This window comes from Hyperoodon ampullatus (assembly GCF_949752795.1).
Source record: "Hyperoodon ampullatus genome assembly, chromosome: 13".
In the NCBI taxonomy this organism is placed as follows: Eukaryota; Metazoa; Chordata; class Mammalia; order Artiodactyla; family Ziphiidae; genus Hyperoodon; species Hyperoodon ampullatus.
In genome coordinates, this window is record NC_136926.1 from 25750221 (window position 1) to 25763972 (window position 13752).

The following is a 13752-nucleotide window of genomic DNA, read 5'->3' on the forward strand; positions in this document are numbered from 1 at the left end:
GTTCCTTTTTATCTCTGATAATACTTCTTGTCTTGAGATTTACTTCGTTACTGTTATAGATCACACCAGCTTTCTTATGCTTAGGGTTTATAACATCTTTTACTTTCAACCTGTAAATATATTTAAAATGAGTCCCTTATAGATCACATATAGTTGTATCTTGATTTTTTTAATCTAATCTGACAAACTCTGTCTTTATAATTTGAGTTCACTTACATTTAGTGTAATCATTAATACGGCTGGAAATAGTTTTTATATTTTAATTTCTTTTTGTTGTTCTAGGCATTATAATAGGCATTATTAACCTATCTTAGTGTACTTAAAATTAATATTGTATCATTTTATGTAAAGTGTAAGTACCTTGCAACAGTATATGTCATTTTCCCCTTTCATCATTCATGTTATAGTTGTCATATATTTTACATCTACATCCATTATTAACCCCAGAATACAGTGATAGTGATATAATTTTTGCCTTAAGCAGTCAACTGCCTTTTAAAGAAAGTAAAATAAGAAAAAATATATATGTAGCATCTTATATTTTACTTTTTTGGTGCTCATCATTCCTTCTTTTAGGTTCAAGTTTCCATCTGTGTTATTTCCCTTCACCCTGAAGAATTTCAGTATGTCTTGTAAAGCAGGTCTGTTAGTAACAGACTCTCTCAGTTTTTGTTTATTGGAAAATGTTTTTCTTTCATCTTTATTTATTTTTAAAATTTTTATTTATTTTATTTATTTATTTTTGGGTGTGTTGGGTCTTCGTTGCTGCACACAGGCTTTCTCTAGTTGCGGCAAGGTACACAGGCTTCTCACTGCGGTGGCTTCTCTCGTTGTGGAGCATGGGCTCTAGGTGCGCAGGCTTCAGTAGTTGTGGCACACGAGCACAGTAATTGTGGCTCGCAGGCTCTAGAGCGCAGGCTCAGTAGTTGTGGCACATGGGTTTAGTTGCTCCGCAGCATGTGAGATCTTCCCAGACCAGGGCTCGAACCCATGTCACCTACATTGGCAGGCAGATTCTTAACCACTGCGCCACCAGGGAAGCCCTCATCTTTATTTATTTATTTTTTGTGTGTGGTACGCGGGCCTCTCACTGTTGTGGCCTCTCCCGTTGCGGAGCACAGGCTCCGGACGCGCAGGCTCAGCGGCCGTGGCCCACGGGCCCAGCCACTCCGCGGCATGTGGGATCTTCCCAGACCGGGGCACGAACCTGTGTCCCCTGCATCGGCAGGCGGACTCTCAACCACTGCACCACCAAGGAAACCCCCTCATCTTTATTTTTGAAGGATACTTTTGCTGGATGTAGAATTCTGAGTTGACAGTATTTTTCTTTTACCTCTTTAAAGTATGCTCTTCCATTCTCTTCTGTCCTCTTGTTTCTGATGAGAAGTCATCTATAATTCATAGTACTGCTCTCTGTATGTAATGTGTCTTTTTTCCTGGGCTTTCAAGATTTTCTCTTCGTTTTTGGTTTTCAGCAGTTTTGTTATGGTGTGCTGATTGGGCTTTTCTGCACTTCTGAATCTGTAAGTTAATGATTTTCACAAAATATGGGAAATTGTTGACCATATTTCTCTGCATATTTGTCTTCTGCATCCCTCATTTCTTTTTTTGTGACTCTACTTACACACATATTTGCTCTTTTGATATTGTTCCACAGATAATTGAGGCTCTCTTTATTTAAAAAATTCTTTCTCTGTGTTCTTCAGTTTAGAGTTCTATCAATCTCCCTTTAGGTTTATTGCCCCTTTCTCCTGCCATTTCCAATCTGCTGTTAAAGCCAACCTGTGAATTTTTTGTTTCATATTTTGAACCACAATTTCAGTTCCGGAATTTCTATTTGGTTCCTTTTTAAATTTTTTCTAGTATCCAGTTTTCTGTCATGATTTTGCATCTGTTCACTTATAACTATAATTTCCTTTAAGTCCTTTAACATAACTACAGTAGTTGCTTTGAAGTCCTTGTTTGCTAATTTTTTTTTTTTGCGGTACGTGGGCCTCTCACTGTTGTGTCCTCTCCCGTTGCGGAGCACAGACTCCGGACGCGCAGGCTCAGTGGCCATGGCTCACTGGCCCAGCCGCTCTGCAGCATGTGGGATCTTCCCGGACTGGGGCATGAACCTGTATCCCCTGCCTCGGCAGGCGGACTCTCAACCACTGCGCCACCAGGGAAGCCCTTGTTTGCTAATTTTAATACCTGAGCCATCTTGGAGTCAGTTTCTATTGATTGCTTTTTTCTTGACTATGGGCTACATTTTCTTACTTCTCCACATGCCTAGAAAATTTTATTATATATTGAACATTGTAGATAATACATTATAGAAATTCTGGATCATGTTCCTCTGAAGAATATTGGTTTTTGTTCAAGCATGCAGGTAAATTACTAGTTGATCCCCTTAAAGTTGTGGAGGCCTGGTTTTTATACTTTGTTAGGGTGACTCTGTTTCAGTTTCGCTCTAGTCTTATAGCAAGTTCTTGGTCCTGGGAAATAGTCTTTACTTCTAAGGCATGGACATTCAGGAGTTTCAGTGAAAAGCCTGAGGTGGTTACCTAGCCCCTCTAACTTGATGAGATTCAAACTCCAATTTCTGTCTCCCCTGCTATAAGCAGGCAATTAAATCTTTGCTCAGCTTTTTCTGCCTTCCAACAGTTGCTTGTTGGTGGACTATTTGGCAATTCTTTCCCACATGCACAACCGAGTTTACGCAAATCTTTAAAATCAGGTGCCATACTAATCCATCTGAAATCTTTAGAAATGTGTTACCCTTGAAGAAATTAATATTTTCCAGGTATTATTTTTTTTTCTTTTTTTTTTTTCTTTTTTTTTTATCGCGGTGTGTGGGCCTCTCACTGTTATGGCCTCTCCCGTTGTGGAGCACAGACTCCAGACGTGCAGGCTCAGTAGTTGTGGCTCACAGGCCTAGCTGCTCCGCGGCATGTGGGATCTTCCCAGACCAGGGCACGAACACATGTCCCCCACATTGGCAGGCGGATTCTTAACCACTGCGCCACCAGTGAAGCCCCAGGTATTATATATTTTAAGCACGACCATCCCAACACAGTCTCCAAATGTGAAGAAAATCTACCCATGATCCAGTAATAGGCAAATGGACCCTCAGTTTTATTTGTCCAGAAGTTGAAGGGTTTTTGCCTGCAGCCCTATGGTCCTATTAGTGTTTAGGGGTATGGCTATCTCCTCTGCCACACTTATGAATGGGCACCTGAATTTAACCTAAGGAATAATTAAAACTAGCTAATAGTTTATGGTTTGTAGATATTTTATTGGCAGGTAAAAAACTCATAAAACTGCTATTGACTTTTGGTTTAACTTACAGGTTTTTTGTTATAATCTTACTTGCTGTCTCCATTGCATGGATCCCTGCTATACAAATGGCACACAGGGAACAACTGCAAGCAGTTTTAAATTACCTGACGCCGCCCATTGCTGCCATCTTCCTGCTTACCATATTTTGCAAGAGAATCACTGAGCAGGTAGGTGGGAGTTGGCATGGCCACGGCATGGCACAGTGTGAGGGCTTGCCTTCACATCATACCTATCTTTGCAAAAGTTGCCCTGAGAGGGTCTCTTGTGCTTCAAGAGTTGACACCATTGCATCATTTGCTTTCTGAGAGATGATTTACTCCTGGGCAGCTTTGGTCTGAGCTCCCTCATACATGCAGGGGAAAGGCAAGCTCTGATTTGTTTTCTTCCCTTTGCAATGTAATCCACTTTCGACCACGCCATAGATGGTGCAAAGTGTGTGGGATCCTCCTGCATGCTTATCTAGCCACAGGAAGATATTCTTCTGTTGCCTCTGTGCATGGATGTTTCCTGCTCAGAGATTTCAAACTCACAGGGGGATGTTCAGTCATGAGCTCCTACCACCTTCCCTGCATGAAGACCATCTCATCCAGCCACACTTAAAACTAAATGAAGATCCCAATTAATGGTTTGATCATTTCATCAGTAAGACTGAAAGCACAGTTTGCCAGAATATTTTCATTCATTATTTGAGTCACATCTTGACCTGTTTCTCCTAACAGCACTGAGCAGCTGGGCCTTGCACGAGTTCCTGAGCATGGTGCCTCTGTGACCTGGCTCCTGCCTGCCTCTCAGCCCTGGCCCTCTCCCTACACAGTCCCTAGGCCCCTGCCACTGCTAACCACTTGCAGTGCTGATTGCCTGTCTCGTGCCTTTTCTGGCCCCTCTTCATTCCCGTGGACTCTTTGCTTTGCCGTGAATATCTTTGTCCACCTCCATCTGGCTGGTGCTTCCTGCAGGCCCATGTCAGGTGTTCAATCCTCCAGTCCAATCTGCTAGTGCTTCGTGCTCTGCCTACCTCACCAGGACTCAATTGAGCACCGAGAATGGGGTGGGGGCGCTGCTGGGCTCTGGAGATGCTCTTCTCTGTGCTCTCTTGGGAAGGGCATGGGCAGAGGAGCAGGCAGTCAGGAGAACCTGCCTCCTACTGGCGATGGTCACCACCCCTGCAGTACTGGGGCCTATCACCAAGGGAAACTGGGGATCTTGTCAGTGGCTCTCCAGCTACCCCTGGTCCAAGGTTACAGCATATTGTGGCTACCTTCCTTGACCTAGAGAACTTCTCCAGGCCTTCTCTCCCACCCTCATCTGGCTTCTGCTGCCCATCTGTTTCTAGATCTTCCCTTTTCTGCACACTTCCTTCAATAAATGGGTCCTGTGGACCGCACCTGGCCTTTGGTTTCAGCTCTTTCTCCAAGATGCTTCCCACATACTGTATCCTCTACCTCCTCCAACATCCAGCCACACCTGAGACAGGCTCCAGATGCAGCTCTAGCACCAAGACGAAGTCCTCACTCTTAAAGAGTGACTGTCCAGTTGGAGGAGACGGATGATACCCAATGAGCAGATAAGATTTCTGAGAGTGGTATAGTGCTGTTTAAAAGTCAAAAAGGATCATGGAGGTTAGCAGGGCAGGTGCTGGGGGCAGGGGGAGCACAAGGACATTAGCCAAGGTAGTGGGAGAAGATTTCTCCTAAGAAAGTGACCTCGAACCTGAATCCTGAAGGATGAGCCAGAAACACCAAGATCTAGAGAGAGAACCAAGCAGAAAGAAGGGCAAGTACAAAGGCCTGGCCGAGAGCACAGCGGGCAGGCCTGACGTGCAGGAAGAGGTCATGCTTAGTGGCTAGAGTAGACTGACCAGGGGAGAGGGCAGAGCCAGGTGAGGTCGGCTCGAGCAGATGAGACTTGCTTCTGAGGGCAGCCATGAGAAGCCACGGTGGTCTTCAGCAGAGTCAGGGCACTCCCTAATCCATGCTTTGAAGAGATCACTCTGGCTTCTTGGACAGCGGGTGAGCAGGAGACCAGGTACGGATTCCACCTGTGTGAGAGAAGGTGGTAGATCAGGATTGAGGTGGTCTCTGTGGAGACGATGGGACGATTTGCTGATGGATTGGTGGTAGGGCAGAATGGAAGGAAAAGGGCCAGGGATGTCTCCTGCGGTTTCTGCCTGAGCTGCCAGGGCGATGGAGGTGCCCCTACAGCAACAGGCAAGACTGAGTTCTCTTTGGACACATTACGTTGGAGATGTGTCTTCACCGTCTAACTTAAAACTGTCTCCAGAATTTCCTAAGTCTCTGATTGACCTAAGAGAGTGTCCACGCGTCTCCGGTCTGTGTTCAGCCCAAGAAGGTGTCATCTCCTCACAGTGCTAAGACTCTGCTTCTGCAAGGCATGTGAAGCCCTTGTTATGCTGAGTTTAGCTGACCAGTTTAGACTGGTCAGGAGGCGAGGCTGAGGATGGCTTGTCTCATCCCCCGTCTTCCTCCCAGGTGACTCTCGGGGCAGGGTGCCTTCTGGGGGCTGACTGGTGGACTTCTGATTGGCTTCTGCCGCATGGTGTCCGAGTTTGCCTACGGGGCCTGGAGCTGCTCGACAAACAGCAGGTGCCCTCGGATCAGCTGCAGCGTGCACTACCTCTACTTTGCCGTCATTCTCTTTACCATCAGTCTTTTCACCATCCTGGGGACCTCCTTGTTCACAGACCCGATTCCAGATAAACATGTAAGTGCTGCCATGAGGATGCTCAGGGGTCCACCGCAGTCCCAGTGTCCCTGTGAACCGCAAGTTGGCTCTGCCAGCTTTGGAGAAAAGTGGCTGAATTCCTGCATTCTTTTTGAAAGCGGGGATGGCGGGGGTGGGGGGCGGGGGGGTGACGGTTGGGTCAGAAATAGGCAAATAACCTCCTTGCCTTAAAAACTAAACTAAAAAGCTTTCCAACAGTCCTCCAATTAAGTATTCACTGAGAATGAGAAGTTTGGTTTTTAAAATACAAAATTTCCTTGAAGTGTTAAGGTTGCTAACCTCAGCGTGAATTAATGTAATCAGGGCAGTCCCAGCTGCCACCCACCTAGAAGGGATTAAGCCAGCAGGAGGGGGACAGTAATGCTGGCAGTGCTGTGGCTGGTGGCTGGGCACGCGTCATTCTCCTTGCCCGGCCACTTCCCCCCTCCCAGGAGGCAGGTGTCAGTCACCCCAGTTGGAATATAAAAAGCCTGGGCTCAGAGAAGTCAAGTCACTTGTCTATGACACCAAAACTAGTCAGCAGCAGGACTGGGCCTGACCAGACTCCATTGCATCACCCACATGGGCATGGCCAGGAGGCTTAGCAGGACAGGGGCTTGGCTGAGCTGGAGAGCAGCAGGGAGGGTCCTAGGTGTCCGAGGCAAGGGCAGGAGGAGCTCAGAAGGGAGGCGGGTATGTGAGACCCGTGTGCCTTGGGGTCTGGGTGAGAGCTGAGAACTGGGAAGGCCGCCTCCCCTCTGGCCACCTTTCTGTTCAGTAGTTCCTTTTGACCCATTCCTCTCTCGCACACAGAGCCCCGTGGGATTGGTCCTCCTGGGGAGGACGGCCAGGAGTGCCCAGGACAGCTCGCCCACCACACGTCCCCTGCTCTGCTCCCAGCACGTGGAGAAGCCGTGGGTGCTGGACCCAAGCTCCTGTCTCTCAGGGTCTTAATGGTCGACTTGTCTGACTTCTTTTCTGCTTCTTTTGTATTCTCAACTTTTTGGTCTTGCCCGCTTCTCAGGCAGCCACGTGCTTGAGTGCTTTTCCTGCCCAGCAGCACAGGTGCTCTGGAGAGGAGGGGAGGGAGGCAAAGGGGGAACCATGATTTCGGGTCAGTGTCTGTGCTGCACACTGGGTGCTACCAGGGGAAGCGGGACCACACTCGATCCCATGTCCTTCCTGCCCAGCGGCCTGGTCCACAGGGCTCGTCGTGTAATTGGGAAGGCAAATGCAGACGTACAGCATCACCAGGAAGCAACTCAAGGCTAAACCCAGTCTCTGTCACTGACACCGCAGCAGGTTCATTACTGATGTCTTAGTCCGAGAGGCGGGGCTTGGAGGGGCTGCTCAGTCACATCCCTGCTATGTTTGGGGGAGTGGGAGGGGTGGTGGTGCTGAGATTCAAATATACCAAAGCCGGTATAATAGATTAAAACCTGCTCCGGGAGAGACTTGGTGGAAACGTTCGCTTACTTGTGCTTCTGCTGACCCCAACCCTCAAAAAAAGCAAAAAAAAAAGCAACAGCAATTGGCTGGATTTTACTTCCCAAAGTCTCCATATGTGTTTTCAGGAAGAGAACAAAATAACAGACTAGAAGGGAAGCGATGCTCCCCTTCTGCATCTGCAAATGCCCTGCTGAGCTTGAGCGACTAAGCCTGGCTAGGGACCAGGTCATCTGGGTACCCCAGGTGAACCAGGTCAGGCCTCCTCTGGGCTGCGTGAGTGCTCATCTCTGACAGCCAGGAGGGGCCCCTGGAAGGAAAGCAGTTCCCAGGTCTACCCTGCGGGCCCATCCACTAGAAGCAGCAGACCGGAGTGATAAGCAGCTTCTCCCACCCTGAAGGGCACAGCTTCCTAGACCCTCAGTTACTGGAAGAAGCCCTGAGCGTGTTGCCTCCTACCCTACCATCCAGCCCAAGACACTGAGGTCACCTTTGGGCAGCCGCACAACCACACAGGGCCAGAGCCAGCACTGAAATCCAGGGTTCCCAGGCGCCTTGCTTTCCCCACCCCACGTTCCTTGTGTCCCTTTTTGGAGTCTAACGACCCTTTTCAGTCCCTCGAGACCCTGGTGCCCAGCTGTGAGCCGTGGCACCATAAGGCCTGCGTGACAGGGTCCTGGGTGGTGACATGTGCCTGCTCTCCCCTCAGCTACACCGCCTCTGTTGGAGTTTATGGAACAGCCAAGAGGAAAGGGTCCATCTGGACAAAGACACACAAGGGAAGAGCCCCGCACCGCAGGCACAGCCAGGTGAGAAGGGAGACCCAAAGCCAGCGGAGAGGCCTGTGCTGCTCCCTGCCCCCACCCCCGCTGTCTCCACTCCCAGAAATGCTTCCAGGCAGAGGCCCCGTCTTTCATTTTCCCAAAGATGCCTTGTGGGTGTTTGTCGAGGGTGAGCTGCCTCTCGGACATCCGTGTGGCGGTCCGGGCCAGAGAGATCCAGATGGGAGGCATCAGCAGGTGCCGGGGGAGGAGGGAAGTGTCCGTGAGGGGCAGAGAAACACAAGTGTCTGGTGATCTAGGAGCGTTTCAGCCGGGGTGGGAGGGATCCACCGAGCCACACAGATCACATTGTGCCTCAGCAGGAGGGGAGGAGGCACTGGGGACAGGGGAGGGACAGCGGGTCACAGAGCCTCACACAGGGATTCAAACCCAGAGGGATTCTGGGAAGTGGGCGGGAGCCTCTGCAAGGAGGAGGGAGCAGCCCCACCCAAGAGGGCGCCGTGGGACACCGCCAAGGACAGCCGGATTTCACTGGGGCAAGAAGAGAGTTCCGGGAGAGGCTCGGGCCTGGGGGCCCCAGAAGGCCCAGAGGAAAGCTCTCAGCAGATGGGGTCAGAGGCGGAGTGCGGGGGCCCCAGGGAGGGCGACCTGCACCTCTTGAGGCCCTGACGCAAACAGGGATAAAGGCCTAACGAGATTAGCGCGGAGTCTGGGGCAGAGAGTCTGGGGGGACTGTGAGTTTGGGGGAGGGAGGGAGGGAAGGCCTGCCTGGGGAGAGGCAGTGTTCTGGGGCCCCCTCTCCACTCCTGCCAGGAACGTTCAGAGCCTAGAGAGGCCTGGGACCCTCTCCTGACACCTGCAGGGCAGGGGAGTGGCCTCTCCTGAGCCAGGCTGCCCCGCGCCCCTGGAGGGTACAGGGCTCCCAGGATTGCTCTCCCTCAGGGACAGAGGAACTGCCTGTTGGGGGCCACGTGTGCTGGGGGCTTGTTCTGGGGGCACCTCCCAGCTCCTCTTCTCCCTCGTCCATAATCGTGGGTGGATGCCACGATGACAGTGGCTCACACTTTTTGCCCATTTGGGATGTGCTACGCACTGTGGAAAGTATGCCTATGTGTGACAGGTACAATTATCATCCCCATTTCAGAGATGGGGGGACTGAGGCACCAAACATTTAAGTAGTTGGCCCCGGACTCCAAAGGTAACCAGGCAGTGGTGGAGCTGGGATTTGAACACAGGCAGTCTGACTCCAAAGTGTGTGCTCTTGGCCACTGGTCTGTCCCATCTCCCGTCATACAGCCCTTGGGCTGTGTTTACATGATCAGTCGCCGTTGATATACAGCAACCTTTTTGGGCCTGGCAGCTGCATGATGGTGTGCTGACCCAGATATCTGAGAGACCGAGAGACAGGGCCAGCATGTGCCGCTCAGGACCTCTCAGCACCGCAGCCAGTATCTGGGTCTCTGGGGTCCTCTGGCGGCAGCACCTCCCCTGTAACACAGGCCCCTCCGTCACTGGCTGACGGGTTCCGCCATCCCTGGTGCTGCCCCAGCCTCAGGACACACAGCTGGCGTGGTGGCTGCCCAAGGGGATGAGACATGGAACAGGTCACAGTGCACACTTTTCGGACCGAGGTGTGCTTGTCTTATCATCAAAGAGGGATCCATTCCCAGACCGTCTGGGCTCACGTGTGTGCGGAGCTGGCCGTGGTGCTGACCCGCGCCTGAGCAGGCCTGGGAGCGGCCGGTGTGGGCTGCACTACCAGACACCGGAGGGATATTTAAGCCCCAGAGTGAGACATTTTACTGATTTGGTCCAGAGATGTGAATAGAAACTTGCCCATAATTCCTAGACTTACCCCGTTCCTGGAGAAAACACCAGTGATTCCCCTTTCAAGGGCCCAGAGGGCCTTACTTTGGGCCAGGCCGTGAGACTGGTACTTACCTGGAGAAGACACGCCCCAAGGTTGCTGAGGAGAGCAGAGCAATTGGGGTTTCTTCCATCCTCAGAGGAGCAGCCACTTGCCCTAGACCTACAGAGCTGTGCTGGGTGTGTGCCAGAGACGGGAGGGGTGGGCCCTCCAGAGCCCAGCGGGGAGGGCCTGCCCTGTGACGGCCAGGGTTCTGGGCCAGCTGAAGGCTCTGCCAGTGCAAGCAAGCATGGCCCAGGACATGCCCCAAGTCCCCGCTCTGTGTCTCTGAGGGCGGTGGGAGGTGTTCTGCAGCAGCAGCTGAGGATTGTTCTCCACATTAGAACCAGTCTGTTGGGCTTCCTGCCGGCCTCACCGCTGAGATATGAGCCCTAGAAAGACACCCCTCCTGTGTGTGACCTCTTAGCCTCCTGACCTATGCCTATTCCCTCTGTTCCAGACATATTTGAGGAGGCCAGGAGCTGCCTCTGGAAGGCCTGGGACGTGTTCTGCGGCCCGGAGCCACTGCCAGGCCCCAGACTCGCCCCGGAAGAGGGAGTCATGTAGAAGATGGAGTGTGGTGACACGGAAGGGACACAGCACAGTGCCACTTCTGAAGGGACAGAGAAGCGTGACATGCTGGAAGGAACAAAGCTCCGAGGCATGCCAGAGATGTCCCACTGGAGAGAAGTGCCCGACGTCTGCGGGTTCCTCTTGGTGTCACTCACAGCGCTCTGCCACGTCTACGTCTCGGAGGTGGCCTGCGGGGACGTCTGGGGAGCGGGCAAACCGCTGCCTCTTGCAAACGCCCTCATCGTCGAGGGGAGGAAACGTTTCCTATGGGGAGGCCCACGGACGTGGACCAAGGATCACACTGATGAAAATGCGCCCGCAGCGTCAACGCTGCAGGCTGACGGGCGGCGAAGCCCACTGGTGAGGGCAGAGACCGAAGATGAGCACGTCTGTCCTCTGTGCGATGAGTCATTCTCTCCAGATGGCTCCACTGCACAAACACTGGCTTTCACTTTAAATTTAATTTTGGCTTTTTATCTCTAGATATATTTGGGGGTTTTGCTTGTGTTTACTGTCACCATTTCCTTCCTATACCCACCTCCGTTTGCTGTGTTCTCTCCTCCTTTGTAAAGGTATGGCTGCTGGCAAAGATGCTCCTCCTCGCACCAAGGGTCCCACCCACAAGGGGCTGTGCCTACTGCCGATGACCACACAGGCCAGCTGGCGCCAAGGCTGCTGTGGATGGAAACGTTGGCTCCTGCCTGGACCCATGGTGGGGCTGAGGCGGTCTCTGCCTGAGGACCAGGCCTCCCTGTGGCTCAGCTCTGTCTGGCTGCACCCCTAAAGGGTAGGTGGAGAGGAAACTTCCCTCCTTGTTGAGCTCTTCCCAGTTCCTCCCAGTCTGCCTGCTCCTGGGAGTTGGGCCCAGGGGCTGGATCCCCTTTAGCTGTCAAGTATAGACCTCTCCTGGGCTGCGTCTCTGGAGAGGCTCCCTAAGCCACCCCTTCCTCTTCCTTCTTCTTAGACCAAAATAAAGGATTTGGGTCTTTAGAAAAAGTTTCAGATGCCTTGAAGAGATTTGGGGGAGGCCCACCCAGCATTGCAAAAGTCACAATCTGAAGGTGCAGCCGGGACCAGCCCCCCATCCCTCATTTAGTCTTTCAGCTGACATTTTTTGAGTGCCTACTATGTGCCAGCACTGCTGGGAAGCAGTCATGGACACAGCTCATGGTCTAGGGAAGTAGACAATGAAACACGAGCGGTGATGGCCAGCACCTAGTGTGGCCCGCTATTTCCCTGCCCAGGTTATCATCACGTTCAAGCCATGGAGCCACCCCATGTGGAAGGACCAGAATCAACCACATTTCACAGAGGAGGAGACTGAGCTCAGCCAGGGGACCGAGTAAATGGCCCCTCTGTGCACGTGCATGTGGCAGGAGCGCCCGCAGGGAGGAGGCCTCCCGTGACTGAAGTGGGAGGTCAGCTAGCTGGATAACAGAGGGACAACATGTGGGAAGACAGGGTGAGGCAAGGGTGTGAGGAGGCCAGAGTGCAGAACAGTGGGAGGTGGGGAGGCGGGGAGGGCAGGGTGGGCAGGGGCTGGACCTGCAGGCCTCAGGTGCTTTGGGATCCTGAGTCCCTGGGAGCTTCAGCCAGGAAGGGATGGGATCAGATGCTGGAAGATGAAAGGGCGGTAGGAACACCCACCAGGAAGCTATTAGAGGAATCCAGGCAAGTTAGCAGCAAAAAAGAAAAGACAAGGGAACAGCATCAAGAGAAGCCAGCAATTAGAAGTAACAGGACTCGAGTACTAGACTTCTGGAGGGAGGGCCCAGGAGTGACTCTCTGGCTTGAACATGTGGGCAAAGGGTGTACCAATTCCAAAGACAGGCCACGCTGGAAGAGAGGAGGTGCAGGAGAAAAGTGGAGCCCCGTTTGGGACACGTGGAGTTTGAGTTGGCGTGAAGATACTTACTGCCGTCTTGACAATGTGAAGTCCTCTGCTTCATGAATGTGGGATGTCCTTCCATTTATTTAGGTCTTCTAATTTCTTTCAACAGTGTTTTGTTTTCAGCACTCAAGTTTTGCACTTCTTTTGTTAAATTTAGATTCCTGGGTATTTTATTCTTTTTGATTCTACTGTTAATGAGGTGTTTTTTTCTAATTGAGATATAGTTGATGTACAATATTATATAAGTTACAGGTGTACAACATAGTGATTCACAATTTTAAAGGTCATACTCCATTTATAGTTCTTTTAAAATATTGGTTATATTTCCTGTTGTACAATATATCCTTGTAGCTTATTTATTTTATACATAAGAGTTTCTACCTCTTAGTCCCCTATCCCTTTTCTTAATTGCATTTTCAGATTGTTCATTGCTCGTGTACAGAAAATCCTGCAACTTTGCTGAACTCGTTTATTCTAATATTTTTTAAGTGTCTTCCTTGGGATTTTTCATATATAAAATCATGTAGTGTGCAAGTAGAAATAGTGTACTTCTTTCTTTCCAACCTGGATGCCTTTTATTTCATTGTCTTGCCTAAACTGCCCTGGCTAGAACCTCCAGTACAATGTCAAGTAGAAGTAGTGAGCGCAGACATCCTTGTCTTATTCCTGATCTTAGAGGGAAAGCATCCAGTCTCGTCATCGTTGAGTATGATGTTAGCGGTGAGTTTTTGCAGATGTTATCATGTTGAGGAAATGCTGCTCTTTCCTATTTTGCTGAGAGTTTTTGATTTTGTTTTAGTTTGGGGTTTTTTTATGAATGGGTGTTGGATTTTGTCAACTGCTTTTTTTTGCATCTATTAAGATGATCATGTGGTTTCTGTTCTTTATTTACACGTTACATTGATTCATTTTCACGTGTTAAACCAACCTTGCATTCCTGGGATAAATTACAGTTGGTCATGGTGTATAATGATTTTCTCATGTGGCTGGATTTGGTTTGCTAATATTTCGTTGAGTTCTTGTGTCTATATTCATAGAGGTCTATAGTTTTCTTTCTTTATGAGGTCTTTGTCTGGTTTGGGTATCAGGGTAATACTGTCTTCATGGAATGA

At 50.5% G+C, this 13752-nt stretch overlaps 1 protein-coding gene across 1 annotated transcript in view; it reads left to right on the plus strand.

Moving 5' to 3' along the window:
- LOC307062433 (sodium/glucose cotransporter 1-like) overlaps window positions 1-10743 on the plus strand; it is a gene marked incomplete at both ends in the record, with an annotated part of 95510 nt that extends 84767 nt beyond the window's left edge. Inside the window, 4 exon segments of the mRNA XM_079718153.1 lie at window positions 3332-3488; window positions 5827-6042; window positions 8198-8297; window positions 10637-10743. Coding sequence (XP_079574279.1) covers window positions 3332-3488; window positions 5827-6042; window positions 8198-8297; window positions 10637-10743 — 580 coding nt within the window.
- Between the last annotated feature and the right edge of the window lie 3009 nt (window positions 10744-13752).